The following is a 20,411-nucleotide window of genomic DNA, read 5'->3' as shown; positions in this document are numbered from 1 at the left end:
GAGGATCTAGTAGGGGTATGCGATTGCACCCAAGCCCACAACCCCTCGGGAGGCTCACACACATGCCAATCTGGCACAAAAATTTCATCTGGAATGGGTGGGGAGCCCAGTTGCACAGCCTGCACCCAGGTCCCGCCAGCAGGTTTGGTCCGGGATTCAAAATAGACCCTGGCATTTCAGGTACACAGAGGCCCAAACAGCCCCCCACCAGCCCAATAAATTGTGAGTGTCTATGGCATCTTACAGCAGCCGCTCTGGCATTTGCCAGAATCCACAAATCAGCGGTCCGGGCCTGCCTACCAGCAATACTTATGGTACTGCTTGCCAGTTGCCAAACAAGTGGATCTTTCAGCGTATGGCCAGATTTCCATGTTTTGCTGAATGCAGGCAGCACCGCAAACATGGGGAGAACCAAGATCCGAGGAAATCGAGAGCCTGCAATAAACATGGAGGCAGTTGTTAAATGCACTTTGCACCCCGCCCTTAGTAAATGAACGCCATTTGGGCTGTCGGCGTTTGCTTAGGGGAGCGCAGCAGCCATACACAAAATAAAACACAGCTACATTCAGTTGTTGCTTTACTTGTCCTTTATTTATGCACTGATAAACACATTAAAGGTGCCCATACACTATAAGATCCGCTCGCTTGGCGATGTCGCCAATCGAGCGGATCTTCACCCGATATCCCCACCTACGGGTGGGCAATATCGGGTAGCAACTAAAGGTGTCAATATCGTGTAGCAAGGGACTTTAAAAAAAAATAATCCGATTGTTTGGCCCTGGGGCCAAATGATCGGATTACATTTGCAGCCATGGGGCACGAACCGATTCGGTCCCCGATCCGACTGGATTTTCTAACCTGGCCGATCGATATCTGCCCAATTTCAGGCCAGATATCGGTTGGCCAGGCCGCTCTGTTCTGCCCATACACGGGCCGATTAGCTGCCGAATTGGTCCAAGGGACAGATATCGGCAGCTATAGTCGGCCCGTGTACCTTAACTCTTTTGCTTTAGATCATTTATCCTGAATTCAGCTGGGCTGCAGCACAAACACAGAGAAAGGGCAAATTCTGAAAGGAAACAGTCAAAACATATGTTTTAGGCTAATTTCAATTATTGTATTAGGCCAAGTAATGGCTGCAGCCCCACATTGGGGCAACTCAGCTCCCATTACTGTATAATGAGACAGATATTAAGATATATCTTTATAAATGGGCAGAAGATATTTCTAATAAATGTCCTGTGTATCAGACCCACAGTGCCTGTATTACCAGTGGAGACATTGGAAATATCTTCTGCCCATAAAAATATACATTTCTATAAACAATACAACTAAAAACATTCCTTGGCACCCAATATTCTGCTTGGTATCCCTTTAAATATGAATGTGAATCCTTTCAGAACTGCCCCTCCCGGTAGACTCCGCCCTGCCAGAAGTCTGTGGGATCATGGTAGTTGTAGTTCTATTGCTCAATTGCCATTAGCAGTGAAGCAGCGATTGTTGCGCAGGCGCAGTTGAAGAAAAGGCATAGCGCTATGTGCGAGCAGTCGCCAAGAAGGAAGGTTGCCATTTGTTTGCTGTGCGGCCTCCCAGGTGCGGGCAAGTCTACGCTAGCTCGGTCACTCAGCACAAGAACATCGCAGCAGCGCTTCGCCACTATTAGTTATGACGAGATTATCACCGCGGAAGCCTTTCGGGCTGAACTCCATGATGAACTCTACGAACAATCTCGCGAGATTTCACGCAGTTCCGCGTTGCTTAAGAATCCGGAAGTAAGTCAATAAACCAATGAGGGCGTGAGTTTGATATCACATGACCCCGGAAATGAAAGTTTTTGTTTTTGGCAAAAAGTTATTAGCTTTAAAATTCCAAAACATTCTCTTGTAGTTGTTTCCTGAACTGAATGCAAACAGTGGCTATGTTTAAAGTTGTTTAATAAATAAATGGGCTGATCTGACAACATAAAGTTGTGTTGCATTCAAAGTAACATTATAGTTACTTATTAGTTACATTGAATGGGATAAAGCTATAAAATACTAATGTAAAGGTAAACTTCCCCTTAAGATCAAGAAAGATGATTGTGTGTAACCTCTACCTGCCCTTTTAGGACCATATTCTGTGTTTATGTGAAGTAAAGGGACATACAATATATAGACACCATTTTAGTAGTAGGTTTGCCATCTGGCTGGTAAAAATTATTAACACCAATGTTTTTAATAGGGCAGAAAAATAAGTATTGGAAAGGCGGGTATTTCCTTCTAGAAAAGCTGGCAGCGCTGTTTAGTAGTGTATATATATTTATAAAGTGCTACTTATGTACACAGCGCTGTACAGTAAAATACATTAATACAAACAGGGGGTTAAAGATAATAGATAAATAAAAAGTATAACAATAAATATAAATAAATACAAGAGTTGCAATAAGTTAAGAGTCAAAGAAACAAGAGGATAGAGGTCCCTGTCCTGTAGAGCTTACAATCTAAATGATCTAGTGAAACCATATTAAGTTGTGTTAATCATTATAATATAATAAACTATAACATTGTAGATTCTTGTTCTACTAGAAGATTCTTTCTCGCACTAATCAATAAAAGGTGCCCTATTGTAGTATCACCTAGCATAGACTTCTATGAATCAATCAATCGCCATTGTCTGAATGAGCATTTTTGTGCCGCAGTCTGCAAAGGATGTATATTAATGAGGCTAGTGCTAAGGTAGCGCCTTTGGTGAAAATATACAGGAACAAAATGTTCTGTGCACAAAAGATGGACTGCCTTTATTGGTTATTGACAAAACATCTAAATCTTGAGTGAAATCAGACTAGGAGTATAATTACACCCATTAGATCATGTAAATAATTTCCTTGACACCTCAAAAACACCTGTAACTGCCCAGTGTAATAAAGGTCCCCATACACGGGCCGACTATAGCTGCCGATATTGGTCCCTTGAACCGATTCGGCAGCTAATCGGCCCGTGTATGGGGAGAGCAGAGCGGCCTGGCCGACCGATATCTGGCCTGAAATTGGCCAGATCTTGATCGGCCAGGTTAGAAAATCCGGTCGGATCGGGGACCGCATCGGCTCGTTGATGCGGTCCCCGATCCGACTGCCCCATTGCCGCCCACATAATCCGATCGTTTGGCCCCAGGGCCAAACGATTGGATTATTTTTTTTTTTACCTAAATCGCCAAGCGAGCGGATCTGCTCGTGTATGGCCACCTTTAGGTTTCATACTCACAAGTGTTTGCTTCTGCACTTTCCTGAGTGAAAAATCCTTCTCCTTAATCATTGTTAACCTTTAACCACTGGGGTCAAATTATTCTGATCCCATGGGGGGGGGGGCATAGGGGGTTTCAGAGAATGGCTTCTGAGGTGCCATAGGTGAGCAGCAACCTGACATCTGTTCCATACTGATGCTGGAAGTGGCAGTATACCCTCAGCATATGTGCATTCTGTGTAGTTTAGTGACAGAGGCTGACAAACAAGTAGGATTTATAGAGAAAGCAGCACAACATATTTATGAGAGTGTGAAGATCTTTTCAGGTTCAGTTATGAAATAAAACAAATGTGTCGGAATTCAGTGCATGGACATTGATTTACCTGTCCTTTTATAGACATCACCATGGAAGCAGCATCGCCAGTATCTCTTGGAATACCTAGAGCATCTCATAGTGGCTCTGCTCAACTCCTCAGCATTAGCGCCTCCACATGGTACAAGTGATGGAACCTGGCACCGCTTTGTTGGCTGCCTGCAAGAACAAGGCTTAATATCTTCCTCTGGATCAAGTGTGGAGACAGGGACTCATTCTGTGAAAATCCTAGAAAATGATGAAGTCTGTCTTGTGCTGGATGATAATTTCTACTACCAGAGCATGCGGTATGAGGTGTATCAGCTGGCACGCAAGCGTAAGAGCATCTTTGGTTATATATTCAGTCTATTAAATACAGAAATATTTTAAAGAGGATCTAAACACAAAAAATAGATTTATATAAATTGGTCTGTTAAACACTTTTCAAATTTACATTAAAGGGATTCTGTCATGATTTTTATTATATACTTTTTATTTCTAAATGACACTGTTTCCATAGCAAATAATTCACTCTGCCATTTAAACTTATATACTTGAACCCACAAATGTATTTGTAGCTGTAATATTGGTGTGTAGGCGCCATCTCAGTGCATTGTGCCTGAGTCTGAGCTTTCAGAAGGAGCCAGCGCTACACATTAGAACTGCTTTCAGCTAACCTATTGTTTCTCCTACTCCCATGTAACTGGAGGAGTCCCAAGCCGGACTTGGATTTCTTACTATTGAGTGCTATTCTGATACCTAATGGGAGCTGCTATCTTGCTTTCTTTCCATTGTTCTCCTGATCGGCTGCTGGGAGGGGGGGGGATATCACTCCAACTTGTAGCGCAGCAGTAAAGTGTGACTGAAGTTTAGCAGAGCACAGGTCACATGGCTGTGGCACCCTGGGAAATAAAGAATATGGCTAGCCCCATGTGAAATTTCAAAATTAAAAAAAATCTGTTTGCGTTTTTAAAAAAACAGATTACAATGCAGGATTCTGCTGGGGAAGCTCTATTAACTGATGGGTTTGGAAAAAAACATGTTTTCCTGTGACATTATTCTTTTAGTTTTCTGTTTAGCAGTTTTTGAGACATCAGCAGTCACTGCATGTATATTAATGGGGAAATTGGTTAAAATAAATATATAGGTGTTATTGCCCTTTCTGTCTATACTTATTTTCTTTTACCCAGTATTGTAATTGGCTATATGCAGTTCTCTAGACAAACCCCTATGAGTTGTGCATATAGGATACTTCAGTTAGGATTCTGTATGCATTCGCCTTCACTCCATGGTGTAATCTGCTCTTTTTATAGCTCTGTTAGTGTTCAATGCTTCTCTGCTGTCACAGGACAAAGCAGCAATATCTCTTCTGTCTTCTTGTTTGCTTAGTAAGCATTTACTTTTGAATTAAGAAAGCCTTAAATCTCACTTATGACTTATTATTTGTGTTTCCTCCCCACCAACTGAAATAGGCATCACTGTTGACTATTTAAATACAGGCACGTCCCCCATTGCCCTAGAACTAACATTCCTTCTGTATCCTGCCTAGATTCCTTGGGTTTCTGCCAGATCTATTTGCACTGCCCGGTTGAGAGCTGCTTGCTGAGAAATAAAGGGAGGCCTGTTTCAATACCGGAGGGTACCATCTGGCTTATGGACAAAAAAATACAAAAGCCAAATCCTGAGAAAAACTCATGGGAGCAAAACAGCTTGGTCCTGCATAGCGCACAGCTGATTAAAGCAGATGAGTAAGTGATAAAGAAAAGTTTTGCTTAGGATCATAAAACATATAAGATAGGATGGGGTATATGAGAGGTTAAACCATTCTCAGGATATAAAGAATCACACCAATCATTGTAAGGGTAATATATATATACACACACACAGTAGGTCACTAAGCTCTGGTAACCGACAGCAGGATCAGCAGAGAAAAAGATGGGCAGCTACTGGGGGAACAGACCTTCCCTGCTAAAGGGCTGTGGTTGCCTTGGGCTGGTACAGAAGCACAAGTCATACCGTGCAGCATTACTAGTCCAATTCTTTATTAAGCTTTAGTTCTCATTTAACAATTGAGAATGTGTTTGAGTGTGCTAAGAGTTGTAGTACAGTAACATCTGGGTAAGCCATGGCTGGGAGACAGGGTTTACTTCCATGTAAGGGCTGTAGCTTTTGTCCTACGTTTTTTTTTTAATTTTCTTTATCCTTCCAGGCAATGGACCAGCCTAACCTTCATATGTTTTTATTGTATTTTTCTTTCAGTCCAAGAATAATTAAACTGGTAAATCAGGCCATGGCTAACCCCTTGAGACCACTGCAGGAAAATCTGGAGATTAAGGTTCGTTCACTTTATGATGTATCAGTGTTGTGCTTTAAATACACAGATTTCCAATGACTAACGCTAAGGTCATACTTAACAGTAATGGTGTGTACTGCTCCCTAACCTGAAGGTCACACCACTCAGGCATTTCTTTCTATCTACAGGGAGAGAAAATGGTTGTTTCATGGTATAGCTAAGCATGGCCATAAGTACATAGGGAAGGTAACCATGCTGGCATTTTGCCATTCAGAAAGCCCTCTGACATTAAGGTTGCCCACTGAGTTATCTCTCAGCAGCTACACTACTTTTAGCTTGTATCGTATTTCTTTCTACACGTATTATAAGTTTCACATGCAGTATTTCAGGTAGGCACACTGGACTAAAGATGAAGGGATTCTCTAATACACCCTGTGCCATGGGGCATCCAGGTTCTGTTATTACAAAGGCAACATGCTCCTTTCTTATTTTCACCCATTAAAAATATCCAATGATCAGACCATTTGGTCTCCCTTTAGTTCTAACTGTAGGTCTCTGTCTCTTTTCTATCTGAAGATATAATTGTCCATCTTTAAGAATATAATTAACTTTCATTTCGTATGATTCTGGACAGGATAAGGATCGTGCCATTACTGCAGCCAGTATTCTCCATCAAGCTGACCAAAGCATAAGGCGCTTTATCTCAGAGACCATGAGGAGAGTTAAAGGTACAGGACTATAAGCTTTTACTTGTGCCTTCCTATAAACACAGGATCCCATGCCATCCAGTAATCATTATATGCGTTTATTACAGTAGGTATACATAAAGGTAAGTGCTACTAAGGTAAAGTGCTAAATGTTCACAGGTATCAGGATCTGGTTAAGATGGTGCAGATAGCAATCCAATAACAGGGGCAAAATTTGTTCCAGGTCTGGTTTACCCCAGATGCATCTTCACACAGGCCGGTGAAAGGCCTCTGCATGCACACACTGGATTGGGACGAGGAGAGCGGTAGGGCTGTTTATCGGCCTGCTCTTATACCCAGACTGAGAAACAGCCCCCCTAGCCAGACCCTGGAAGGTGATAGAGAGCTTGTGGCCAGCCCAAAGTAAGACAATAGCTACTTAGGCAAGGCTAAATAAATAATACATCCCAAACATTTTACACTGATGTTACAAGGAAGCTTTTTAGCTGAAAAGTGGCAGTGAAAAAACAAGTCATAGTGTCCCTTTAAAACTCTAATCTGTTCTCATGAATAGAAAAAGGGTACATGCCATTATTGAGCATATGGGACATTGGAAGTATCATATATTTTACATAACGGTGAAGAGCCCAAACTTGCCCCTTCAACCTTGCATTCATTTAAACTGAATTGCCTGAGAGCACCAGGCTTTTTTCAGCCCAAAATGTTCTAGTGAAGTAAATTGGAGGTGGCAGTAACTGGGACAGTCACTGATTAAATCTAGCCATGGAAAACACCCGGTGTGCCATATGCTTACTGAGTTACTGAGTGAATCTAATAATATTTATACATTGATTTGTGATTTCAGCAGCTGACCCCCTTATCTTATTTGCAGGTGCAGTTTCAGCTCAGGAAATGAAAGTAGTTGCTCAGGAGCTTCAGTCGGCCAAATCAGAATTTTTGGAAGACTTGAAGAGAAGCTTGTCTGAAAAGGGGATCCAGCCTACAACTGAACGCAGCGCCGCTACTATAGTGTCCTTATTTAAAGAGCAGACTGACCACATTGTGCAGCCATTTCTCACAGCAGAGCAGAGCAGCTGCCCGGAGCCACAACTAGACTAATGATACAGCCCCTGGCATCTCCCGGTACCGGATTTCAGTGGACATTTTGACGCTATTGGAATGGTTATACAGTGTCATTGCTCACTTTGAGCAGAGCTTATTTCCACCACTTTATATGGGCTATAAAAAAGCAATGAGACTGCGGTACTTTGTCAAAGCTGAAATTACTGTTTAAAACTCTAATGGCCACAACCCTAAAACCAGGCTAAGAAACCAGAGCTGATTGCCAGTCTGAGAAGAACTACTTGATCAAGCAATGTTATTATAGCTTTATTACAGCTTTCTATTATATGTTAATATAATATATGTGCAGGAACCTCATAATGTGGGTGGTCTCTCAATACTGCAGTTAAAAGGACCAATGAGACCCACACAGAATTATTCATTGCACTGAGATGCCTGCCATTCCTATCCAGGACCTGTAAAATGAAGAGCACTGTGATCCATTTTGTTATATTTTTTTTCTAGACTTCATTCATACGAGTAATATCATATTATACGTAACAGCAGCATCCCCTGCGATTCTGTCCAGGTGGGGACCTGACAGAATGGCGCCTTCCAGTTTACAGTAACCCTCTTTAACACTGAATCGACCTATATATGAACGTTGTATTGGTGTCGATTTGGCGCCACGAGACTGAACATGAAATATGTGAACAGACGATACAGATTTATTAGACTCAGTGATGGTTTATGGAGCATTAAAATCTTTGGAGAAATATTTAAACACACAGTGATGAATCTTTTTTTTTCCAAATACCCAGTTGGGAGAAATAAGTAGACATACATTGTAGCGTGGTTTCGTAACCTTAAAAGTTAGACATCTGGTGAGTAAATTCTCGCGCTTGTCAGCCAATGATACACAGTTAAGTCAGCTCTTGGCCAAAAAGCCATGTACAAAATTTGATGCATGATCAAAATTAAAAAAAATAATAATAACGTCCGCAGCATGATGTTACCTATGTGGGTCTTCACGAACACATCCAGAAAGAAACACTCTTTCCCTTCAACAGTACAAATACAAAGACGGAAGAGACCAACGCAATATCGTTATTTCGCCACATGATCGTCAGTCCTCCTAAATGCACATCGTGATGCGTGTTGACAGCAGGCACCTGGGAAGACAGCTAAACATTAGACGCCTTATCCAACCCACAAGCTTCACACCCTAACTTGCTCTAAGGTACTTAATTACTGATAGATACCCATATATTCCCCTATTAAAGGCACACTAAACAGTATTATTTTGTTTGTATTTGGCTTAATGGATATTATTCTTTAGCTTCTATAAGGCTTATGGCACACAGGACATGGTGATTACTTTTGTAGCCAGACAAAAATGGTGGCCAAAACACCGCTGTCTGTGTTGCACTATTTTCCCATAGTGATCTAATAAAAAGTGCTCTGCAATGTATGCTCTGTGCAGGATGTTTACCATCAATCACTATGGAAAGCAGTGATAAGTGAGCAGGGGGATTTAGACTGATTACATAGGGAGTCAGGATGCCCAGTGTGGCATTAGCTTAATGTTACAATCTGATCTTTTAGATTTTACTTGTCCTAGTGCAGTAGGTGTCAGACTTTTTCAGTTCAAGCTTCCCCTGGAGGTCTAATCTTTGGCCAGGGCCCCCCTAAGCCACCCACAAGATTACAGATATAGGAAACATTTATGTATCAGTCAACATTTAAAGAATATCTAGGGTGGCAATTAGGTTTTCAGCCAAAATCGCCTCCTAATTGACTTTCTAGTGGGGCTTTCATGTGTATCTAAGGCAGCAATTAGGCATTTACCCACAATCTCACCCAAACTGACCCTCTGCCACTGCTTCAATTCTCCCTAAATTTGGGAAGCACTGCCCTAAAGAGCCACTGTTCCTGTATACTCCCAGAACCCTCAACTTATCCCAAGCACCCCATTATTCTTAGTCAAGTGTGAAAGTCCTATCACAATAAAGCAGTGAACTAGCAACTAAAGGTATAGTCAGCCAAAAGCACCCAAAAAGTAAAGGGGAGACAGATGCAGTGCCCTACATTGACTTATAGTGTGCACTTTGCTAAGTGCTAGTTACAGTTGAGCCTTTTAGTGTTTAGTGTTCCTTTAACACCCCACCCCCCTCTCCACACTCACACAAATACTGTTGGTATATTAGCAATCTCTCACACACTGTTATTACTTGAGAAATTCAGGCCATGTGATCAAACGAGGCACACAAAAATATATTTACAGGTTCTAAACAGTCCCATATGACAGGAAATGAATATACACGCATTGTCTGTTAAAGTGTAAAGTAAAAAATAATGAGTGAAGGTTCTCTAGAGTCAGTGCTGGGTATGCTGACCTCGAGCAAAATGGCAGGCAAAGTCATACTTGTTTTTGCACTTGCAACCACAAATGTTGCACTGAAAAGGATTTTCAAAGCCGTGGCAGCCCATGTGGATGGTGTATAATATGTTGTCTGCAAAGTACATGTCACAGTGCTGGCAGTGGTGCAGGAGCTGGGGGTCCTGGGCTGGAAGGGCAGGGGCAGGAGTGCTGGGTTGGCTGTTGCTAATGCTAGGGGTGCTTGTGCGCCCACTACGCTCACTGCTTGGCCCCGCCATAGGGCTACAGTTCCTGTGGTTGTGGGTTGGGCGCCCTTCGGGGCTGGCAGGTGAGGAACTCTGAGCTACACTAGTAGAGACAGCAGAGGCACAGGCTGGAGGAGGAGGCTGTTGGATCATGAAGGGTTTTTCATCAGGACAGGGCCCAGTGTCTGGGGAAGCAGGATTCTGAGTGTCCGGTGGAAGGCTAGAGAGTTGCCCTGCCAAAGTGGACAGCTGATTTAAGGGGTTGTCCACCATAAGCTCTTGGGGATCCCTAGAGAGCACCCCTGAATGTGAGGCCTTGGCCAAGCTTTCATAAGCCTCGCTCTGGATGCTGGGAATCTCATGGGCGAAGTCGCTGAGATAGTCTGGTTTGTGCACCACCATGGAAGGCGGACTGAGATTAATGAGAGTCCGGCGGGTGTAACCCAGGCTGCTAACTTTCTTCTGAAGGACGCCCCACATTTTCTTATTGCCAAGGGATGGCCGGGTTCCCTTGATTGGCAGCATCTTGTGTTTGCGCCTGCGGTGATGAGAAAGGTTGCTTCGATCGCTGCAGCGGAAGGAACACAGCTCGCACTTGTACGGCTTCTCTCCAGTGTGAGAGCGCATGTGAGCCTCTAGGTGGCGCTCATAGGCAGATGCAAAAGGGCATAAGTGGCAACGATGTGGCTTCTCACCTGAAAAGTAAGTATGACCGAGTTAAGTTCATGTTACAGCCAGCTTTATTCCATTGCCCAAACTTATGGGCCCAGGAGCAGTAAGCCATACCAACCAATCAGCAGGTAGTGGTACTGCTCACCTGTTTAAAAGCCAACACATTTTATTGGTTGCTATGGGTTATTACATACGGGGGTAATTCTCTGGCCAGGCAGCATGTAGTATAATAGTGCGGTAACTTCTCATGGGAGAACTAAGTACCTTCTAAATGTGTTTCTGTAGTGAAAAGATTATATACTGTTTATATTCCTTCTAAGCATGACTTTATAATGGAACAATACTGGTTGTCGCTGCTATAATAAGCTCTTCCTATGTTATCCTCCATAGAGAACACGGACTATTATGGATGCTATTTTCTTGCAGTATATTTATAACGTTTCCTCTTGCAGTACCAATGATAGTCTGTCTCTGACATTGATTACCCTCACTCTCGCCTTAGGCTGTCAGAGTTATTCAACCTCTTCTCACCTTGCTTCATGTTAAAATAATGGATTGTGGGGCTTTAAGTCCCAGTGCACCAATTCAATGGAAAGCAGAGGGACACTTCCCACAATCCATCGCTTTAGTATGGAACTAGGTGAGGGAGGGGTGGCACAGTGAGTCCTGGAGTCAGAGGCAGACTATCATGGTTTCCTCTCAATCTGAGGAATCAGGTAAATCTGTGTAAGCTAAAATAAAAATATATTATATTTGAAAGATCAAATAGTGTGTATGCACTATATTACATATGCCCATCTGAATGAGCCCATGTCTAAATGGGGGGTATTTCCCCCCCCTCCCAAGCATTTAGGAACATGAACATGAATAGGATCCTACCTGTGTGAATACGGATATGCTCTATCAGGCGGGCTGTGCCTTTGCTGGCGTAGTTGCAATAGCGACACTTTAGTTTGCCGTCAAAGGTTCGCTCAAAGCCATCCACCAACATCCCGGCGCTTTCATCCAGAGACACTTCCACGGAGGGATGGTCCAGCCCATTCTGGTCGCTGTCTGTCCCAGCTGCCGGTAGAGCAAGGCACGGAGAATTAGCAGATAGTGCATCGTGGTTCTGAGTCCCTGATTTGCAGAAAGTAAGTCAGTAAATAGCAGTTTGCTAGATGTTATAGAAGTTAATTGCCAGATACCAGTTACAGAGATGCAATGGTCTTGTGCCTGTTCTACAGACCCTGCGTTCTCCTCTTTCTCCTTGCTCTGGCATCTAAATCCTGATATTCATACAAGCCAACCAATCAGAATACACTATTGCCTAGTCTAGGGCTGACAGGCCTCAAACACTGTGATGAATACCCTACTTGATAATAGAGCAGGTTGTAATGATAGTAATACATGTGCTGCTTAGCAATGTGGCTTATTTCTCTATTCCCTTTTCTCTGCTTCAAAACATAGCAAGAAAGTCATATTGTGTCCCAAGCAGGGTTGGACTGTGCTGACCTGGAAAAAGCCTGGTAGGCCCTGGGCCTTGTTGCCCCAACCGACCCAGAACCAATCCCTGCCTGCTCTCCCCTGTTTCTCCGTAACTGCCCTCCCTCTATCGTGGCAAAAGTAGGTATAATTTTCACACGTGGGGGGGAAGGGACTGATGGTGGGTGAGTGGTGATAGCCCCTGAGGGGGGTGTGGGGGCCCCTGAGGTAGCAGGCCAGGTGGGTCTCGCACACCTCAGTTCGACCCTGGTCCCAAGTCAAAGTTTTAGGCTCAGATGAGAATGTGACCCAAAGTAGGGTGAATACCCCATTTTGGAGCAGCTATAAAAGGGAATAGGCTGGCAGTACAAGCTAGATTGCTGACCATAGCCGACAGCTGCACAGAGACTACCCTGTGTATGCTTCTCACACAGTCTCACTGAGCCTGGCACATCAGCGGGGATAGCCAAGGAGAGTTTATCTCCCATGTGACATGCCTTATAAGACAACAGTAGAAATAAGTCTCAAGCAACAGGACAATAGGCACCAGTGCAGTATCTGATATTGACCAAGCTGATATCTTTTATACAGGATGCACAGTAATAATAAAGAAAAATATGTATAATAAGCAGCAGTGGGTTATTGTGCCACAGGTAGCTAATGTGCCCGTCGGGCATATAAAGCAGGCTGCCCGTGGCCCACACACGCTCCATACCTCCTTGTAGAGTTTCAGCCTCTTTGTCACTGCTCACAGAGCCGGAGATCATGTTGACGTGATGGGTCTGCTGAGTGAGATATTCCTGGAAGTCTTTCACAAAATCCAGCGTTTCTGGCTTCTTTTCACCCATATTCAGTGCTGAAATCTGCCTGCAGCGCCCCCTTCCTGTGCAGAGATAAAAGGCAAGTCAAACACTAACCCTTTTTTAATTCTGTTTCCGTCAGAGGGTCACAGTCAGGAATCCTCCGTGATTACAGGTCTTAATGAAAGTCACAAAGGAATTGCCAGTAATAGGAATAAGTACAGAATACACAGCATTTCTCAGTGGCCCAAGGGCTCCTGTATGTGCTGATGATGATAATAAACTGGCTGGCATTTCACTGCTTACAGGCATGCTAAAAAAGACAGAATCCCGAAATGAATCCTGGATTCGGTTTATCCCTAGTCTATTTTGAATTTCAGTCCGGACTTGGCCACATTTTACTCACTTTAAGGCAAAACCAAAAAAGCAATTTGTGAGTTGCACCTTTCTCAATGCAAAATAACTTTCTACTTGGACCCAAAAGAAATATCTACTTAACACCCAAGTACCAGCTGCAAAGTGATTTATATGTTTTCTTTAAAGCAATGTGGATTTATGAGCTGCTTAGTATCTCCCTAATGGGTACTTGTCTATTGGACTTATTATTATCTGAAGATCTCCACCATGAGAGACAGTTGTTCTTGAGTAGCTATGGAAAGACCCAGGTTAATAACAACAACAAAAAAGCCGAACAATAGAATATACCTATAAGAAAAGGCAATTTAAAAAACAACCCACTGCACCTTTAAATAAAGGGAACTGTTACAGATGTTTATCTGTCATTTATTTCTCACCAACATAAGAAAGCTATGTAGGCTAAACGTGTTGCTTGCACATAACATTCCTTCTCCCTAAGTGAGAATTTCTATAGAGAAGCGGGAGCTGCCACATCACTTTCCTTGCCCGTGGCATCAGTATCTATGAACTACAGCAACAAGGGAAAGTTGTGCTCCTCACTAGATTTTATACCATTAGACAGGGGGGCAATGAGGCTGTGACCACAAAATTCATACAGACAGCAACAAGATCCTCTGCGCTTACCCATTATCAGCATACCGTATATACTCGAGTATAAGCCGATCTGAATATAAGCCGAGGTACTTAATTTTACCTAAGAAAACTGGAAAAACTTATTGACTCAAGTATAAGCCTAGGGTGGGTAATGCAGCAGCTACTGCTAAGTTTTAATAATGAAAATAAATACAGGTATAGGACCCATTATCCAGAATGCTCGGGACCAAGGGTATTCCGGATAAGGGGTCTTTCCGTAATTTGGATCTCAATACCTTAAGTCTACTAAAAAATCAATAAAACATTAATTAAACCCAATAGGATTGTTTTGCATCCAATAAGGATTAATTATATCTTAGTTGGGATCAATTACAAGGTTCTGTTTTATTTCTACATAGAAAAAGGAAATCAGTTTTAAAATTCTGAATTATTTGATTAAAATGGAGTCTATGGGAGACGGGCATTCCGTAATTCGGAGCTTTCTGGATAACGGGTTTCCGGATAAGGGGTTCGATACCTATACCAATAAAATGACATTAATTGAGGCATCAGTTGGGTATATGTTTTTCAATATTTATTTCAAAGAAAAACAGTAAACTAGCTCTGTAAGCGGAGAAGAGGGTCAACAAAAACAATAAGAGTACTACCCCACGCTCATTGCACATTGGCAAACTGGCAGCAGACCCAGTCCCAGAGGAGATGTAAGGGGAAATAAGTATTGCTAGTGGGAGCCTAGGCCAGGGCACTGGAGGGTCTGGTTGCAGGTGGCCTAATTTGCACACAAAGGAGAGAGGGTGCTAGCCTAGAGGGACCCATGGCACCCGACTCGAGTATAAGCCGAGGGTGACTTTTTCAGCACATTTTGGGTGCTGAAAAACTGGGCTTATACTCGAGTATATACAGTATATAGGACATACAGGTATGAAATCCGTTATCCAGAAAGTTCCAAATTACGGGAAGGCCATTTTCCATAGACTTCATTATAAGCAAATAATTCCATTTTAAAAAAATGGCTTCCTTTTTCTCTGTAATAATAAAACAGTACTTTGATCCCAACTAAGATATAATTACTATTGGAGGCAAAACAAGCCTATTGGGTATGGAGATCCAACTTACAGAAAGATCCCTTATCCGGAAAACCCCAGGTCCTGAGCATTCTGGATAACAGTTGTTATCCCTTTATATATATATATATATATATATATATATATATATATATACACACACAGACAGTGAGTCGCACACACAGGGACTTTACTGAAAAAATAACACATTTATTTAAGAAAAAAAGTCCTATATATGTTCCTATATATATATTTATATATATATATATATAGTATCATCTTATGTCCTATATATATTGATAATGGGTGAGTACAGAGAACCTCTAGTTGCTGTCTGTATCACTATTTATCCATTATGGGAGAGAGTGCTATTTGGTTCCATGGAGGAGATAAAGTTGTGAAAGAGAAAAAAAGACAAAAACCCCGATTTCCATCAAGCGCAAGAGTTAATATACAGTATAATGCTATATGCATTACCCTTTCTAGGGCCGGCATTTATCCGTACCATAAATGAAAAGCCTACCTGGAAACGTAGCATACACTGTGCCAGTGTGCCAGAGTGTTAATATTGGCACATAAAAAGTTAATATCAGTAATTCTATATTTTCTCAATTCTCGAATCGTTCCGCCTCTGAGATAGAATTACACAACTGCTCTCACTGTAAAACTCTGTTCTATGCCTGAAACTCGGGGTAAAGGTTTAACCCCACAGCAGGGGCCTGCACTGCAGGAATGGAAAGCACATTAACTGCATTTCCCAGCATCCTCGCTCAGTGGCGTCAGTGATATTCCCACATTGGGTGACTGCAGAACAGATACAGGACTAATCAGGACAACGTGCAGCTTTGCCCAGGTGGGAATACAAAGAGAATCGTCGCTGAGCGAGAGACTGAAAAGCCCCATTGAGCGGGGGCCTTGGAGAAGGAAGAGAGGACAGGAGAGTCAGTGAGAGGGGCTCCTTGGGGCAACTCCATCCTTTCTGCACTCACAGGCGCAGCAGTGTATGTGCCAGCAGCCCACCCACGGACACAGGGCCCACTGTACTCCCCACACCATCACAGCCTTGTGCCCTGTCTGTAATACAGGCCCTGTGTGTATGTACAGCCACGGCTCCCCATCCCTAATGTATCATACACTGTAACGCCACTCATACGGAATTGTGTTACAGGCACCGCCGCTCTCACCCCCTGCCCCAAACACATACAGCTATGGGACCTGTTATCCAGAATGCTGGGACCTGAGGGCTTCCGAATAAGGGATCATTCCGTAAATCTACAAATTAAAAAAAAATAAATGTATATACAGGTATGGGATCTGTTATCCAGAAATCTGAATTACAGAAATGTCATCTCCCACAGACTCCATTTTAAGCAAATAATTTACATTTTAAAAAAGGATTTCCTTTTTCTCTGTAATAATAAAACAGTACCTGTACTTGATCCCAACTAAGATATAATTACCCCTTATTGGGGCAGAACAATCCTACTGGGTTTATTTAATGGTTAAATGATTCCCTTTTCTCTGTAATAATAAAACAGTACCTTGTACTTGATCCCAACTAAGATATAATTACCCCTTATTGGGGGCAGAACAGCCCTATTGGGTTTATTTAATGGTTAAATGATTCCCTTTTCTTTGTAATAATAAAACAGTACCTGTACTTGATCCCAACTAAGATATAATTACCCCTTATTGGGGGCAGAACAGCCCTATTGGGTTTATTTAATGGTTAAATGATTCCCTTTTCTCTGTAATAATAAAACAGTACCTGTACTTGATCCCAACTAAGATATAATTACCCCTTATTGGGGGCAGAACAGCCCTATTGGGTTTATTTCATGGTTAAATGATTCCCTTTTCTCTGTAATAATAAAACAGTACCTGTACTTGATCCCAACTAAGATATAATTACCCCTTATTGGGGGCAGAACAGCCCTATTGGGTTTATTTAATGTTTAAATTATTTTTTAGTAGATTTGAGGCATGGTGATCCAAATTTCGGAAAGACCCCTTATCCGGAAAAAGGTCCCAAGCATTCTGGATTACAGGTCCCATACCTGTATGAACTACCCGCTACTGTATGGTAGTTCCGCTACTGATAACAGGGCGGTCCAACTGGAATGTGGCCCTTAAAGGGCATTCTATAGCCCCCATACCGGCTGTATAGACTTTGTATAGCACTTCAATACAATGAGGCCCTCAAACAAGTGAAACAACAAAAAAATCGACTCACTACATGTAAATAGCTGAACAACACTACATTAAGCGACCCATTAAAGAGCTAAGACACCCAATAGCCACTTAGCTAACACCTATTTCCTAGTGACACCATATGGGTTGGGTAAAGTTTGTCTAGGGCCAGTAACCCATAGCAACTAATTAGCAGTTACAATAATTCAACCAAAACCAAAGTGGGTTAACCACATTACAACATAGCCACTATTATCTTACATATAAAGCTATGAGCCCCCCGGGCTACCTACAGCAACAAACACTCCAGCCCAGTCTGGGCAAACAGGTGACAAAACTATGTGCATATTCACATACGTGCATTCAGTATATCTGAATGCAGCATTTCAAACTTTCTGTTTTGCACTGACAGTACAGACACAATGTATTTTATTCTGTGTCATTATTACAGCTTTATGTTTTACAGGCAGGAGAAACAAATGCAGCATGTTGTTTCCATAGAGCAGAAGCCACTTCAAATACATTAAATACATTATACATCTGCTAAAACACACATAGAGACAGTTATCAGTAAATGATCAGCACTGTCTATTTTAGTAGCCACAACAAGTAGCTGCTACTAGTAGCTCTGTGTGTTTTCACCCTAAACCCATAAGGATAGTACAGTCACAGACACCCAGTCACAATGGTTCCACTGAATGTATTCAGGTAGGTGTTGGCTGAAACTCACAGAGGTGTGAAAGTGTGATTCAGTCACAATGGTACCATGATACTAATTGAGGCAGGTGTTACTGTCAATGTACATGACTGGAAGCGTGAATTGTTGTAAACACCTTCAAGGGAATTGCCCCAAGTCATTGGTTCAGGTATGTGAATGATAACTTGGTCAAAATTAAGGGTAAAGAGCAACTAGTAGCAGCTATGGTACGGCTACGGCTACGACTAGACCCTGCTGATCATTTACTGATAACTGTCTCTATGTGTGTTTTAGTAGAGGCTATTCTCAGTATTGTCTATGGCAGGGTATTTTTTGGAGTTTAGTAGCCTTGAAAAAGTAGCTGCTACTAGTAGCCCAGTGTGTCTTCACCCTAAGGGCAGTGACACATGGGGAGATTAGTTGCGTTGTGACAAATCTCTGTTGTCGCAGGCGACTAATCTCCCTGCAATGCCATCCCACTGGCTAGAATGTAAATCGGCGGCGGGTTGGCATACGGGGCGCTGCGATTTGCCGAAGTTGCCTTGAGAGGAAACTTCGGGTGACTTCGGCAAATCATGGCGCCGCGTATGCCATCCCACCAGCGATTTACATTCTAGTCGGTGGGATGGCATCGCGGGGAGATTAGTCACCTGCAACAGTGATGATTTGTTGCGGCGCAACAGTGATGATTTGTTGCGGCGCAACTAATCTCCCTGTGTGTCACTGCCCTTAAGCACACAAGGTTCCAGCCTGAACTGAAAACATAAACTTGGTGCACTAGTACAACTCAAGGGAAGGGACACTCCTTTGAGGACAGCAATGTGCATATTTTAGACGGAGAAGACAGACAGCTTGAAAGAGGCCATTTATGCCAAAGTGGAACTACCACCCCTGAACAGAGAAGGGGGCCTGCGACACTGATTATCAGTAACATACAATGTGGCTTTCACATACGGCAGTTTCACAACAATTCACACTTCCAGTCATGTACATTGAAGGATTAACACCTGTCTCATGGTACCATTGTGACTCAATCACACACCTGTCAGTTTCAGCCAACACCTACCTGAATAAGTTCAACCACTGTGATTGGATGTCTGTGACTGTACTACCCTCAGGGGTTTAAATGCCGGGAAATTCCCTAGCACTCAGTTCAACTGGAGAAGCCACTGGGATGAGCGGTGAGAAGACTGAAAGCCCTGTCTGTCACTTATATCCCCTGCACTGCAGCGCCACACTCACTGCTTTCTATAGCAATGACTTTTACTAATAACCACTGAAACTGTTTCATGAATTCATATGGGAAACCGATTTAGAATAAGATTTCCTGTTATTGTGCAAAAAAAACAGATTTATGCAGGGGGCTCTTCTTTAAAAACCAAAACATATATACACGGCAGTAGGTTGACATTGTATAAATAAGACATGTATATAGCACTATTGTATACATAGCACTGTCCATCTGTCCAATGGACACACACACAATACACATATAACAGGGGGGGGCAGACCCATGCCCTGTGGAGCTGACAATCTAAGTGGGAAGTTCCAAGCACTGCCTATGGGAAGAATTCCCCTTGGGGCTAGATTCCAGCAGTTCTGCAGGCACACACACACAGAGCTGTTCATGTGTAGATTATAACACAGAAGGGGGGATAGGTACCCAGGTATATAAGTGGCCCTTATGCCAAAAGGGGAGGGTCCCTGGATGCCCATACCTGCCCTACATATTCCCCGAAGCCCACCCTGAAGGCCCATTTGAGCTATTAGTATATCAGTACATAAATGTATATACACACAAGCATCACACCACACAGGTAATTGTACTTGGGCGCCCATCTTTTGTTTTAAACTGAATGTTCCCCGCATTGTAGTCGTGACGTCACACCCACTTGCCCCGCCTCCGTCAGGCCCCTCCTTACCGTTACCGGGAGCTCCTCACAACGCGGAACCTCCACATGCCGCCACCAGGGTGCAGGAGGAACACTCACCGACACCTCCGGTGAACACCGAGCCCTACCACCGCTAGGGCCCTGGAAAATCCCCATACGCATGCGTTCTACAACGTCTACCCTGTGTGGATGCGCATCCGTCAATGGTTGATGCTGCGGAAGAAGTGCATGATGGGAATTGTAGTTTTGCGGTGGTGTCCCCATTAAACTATTGTTGTCGTGACAACGACGGCAAACTACAGCATCTCTTGTCGTTATTCAACTCTTTTCTTTCCCTGCTGCTTTTTGAAATAATAAAGACCCGTTTTAATTTGAGTAACCTGGA

General features: G+C 42.9%; 2 protein-coding genes across 6 annotated transcripts; one reads left to right on the top strand and one right to left on the bottom strand.

The window, feature by feature from the left end:
* Positions 1-1,515: 1,515 nt before the first annotated feature.
* pstk (phosphoseryl-tRNA kinase) lies at positions 1,516-8,909 on the top strand. Its single transcript, NM_001127998.1, is given in 6 exon segments — positions 1,516-1,772; positions 3,616-3,907; positions 5,120-5,318; positions 5,830-5,905; positions 6,498-6,591; positions 7,442-8,909. Coding segments are annotated over 6 exon segments (1,125 nt in total). The 5' UTR covers positions 1,516-1,535; the 3' UTR covers positions 7,669-8,909.
* Positions 8,318-20,262, bottom strand: ikzf5 (IKAROS family zinc finger 5). Of its 5 annotated transcripts, none has more exons than XM_012966663.3 (5): positions 20,057-20,262; positions 13,088-13,255; positions 11,788-12,027; positions 10,008-10,931; positions 8,318-8,783 (listed from the first exon to the last, which is right to left on the bottom strand). In XM_012966663.3, the coding sequence occupies exons 2-5, from the start codon at positions 13,218-13,220 to the stop codon at positions 8,719-8,721; spliced, it is 1,362 nt and encodes a 453-aa protein (XP_012822117.1). In that variant the 5' UTR covers positions 13,221-13,255; positions 20,057-20,262; the 3' UTR covers positions 8,318-8,718.
* Between the last annotated feature and the right edge of the window lie 149 nt (positions 20,263-20,411).

This window comes from Xenopus tropicalis, chromosome 7 (assembly GCF_000004195.4).
Source record: "Xenopus tropicalis strain Nigerian chromosome 7, UCB_Xtro_10.0, whole genome shotgun sequence".
Taxonomy (NCBI): domain Eukaryota; kingdom Metazoa; phylum Chordata; class Amphibia; order Anura; family Pipidae; genus Xenopus; species Xenopus tropicalis.
This window is presented reverse-complemented; position numbering and strand designations above follow the sequence as displayed.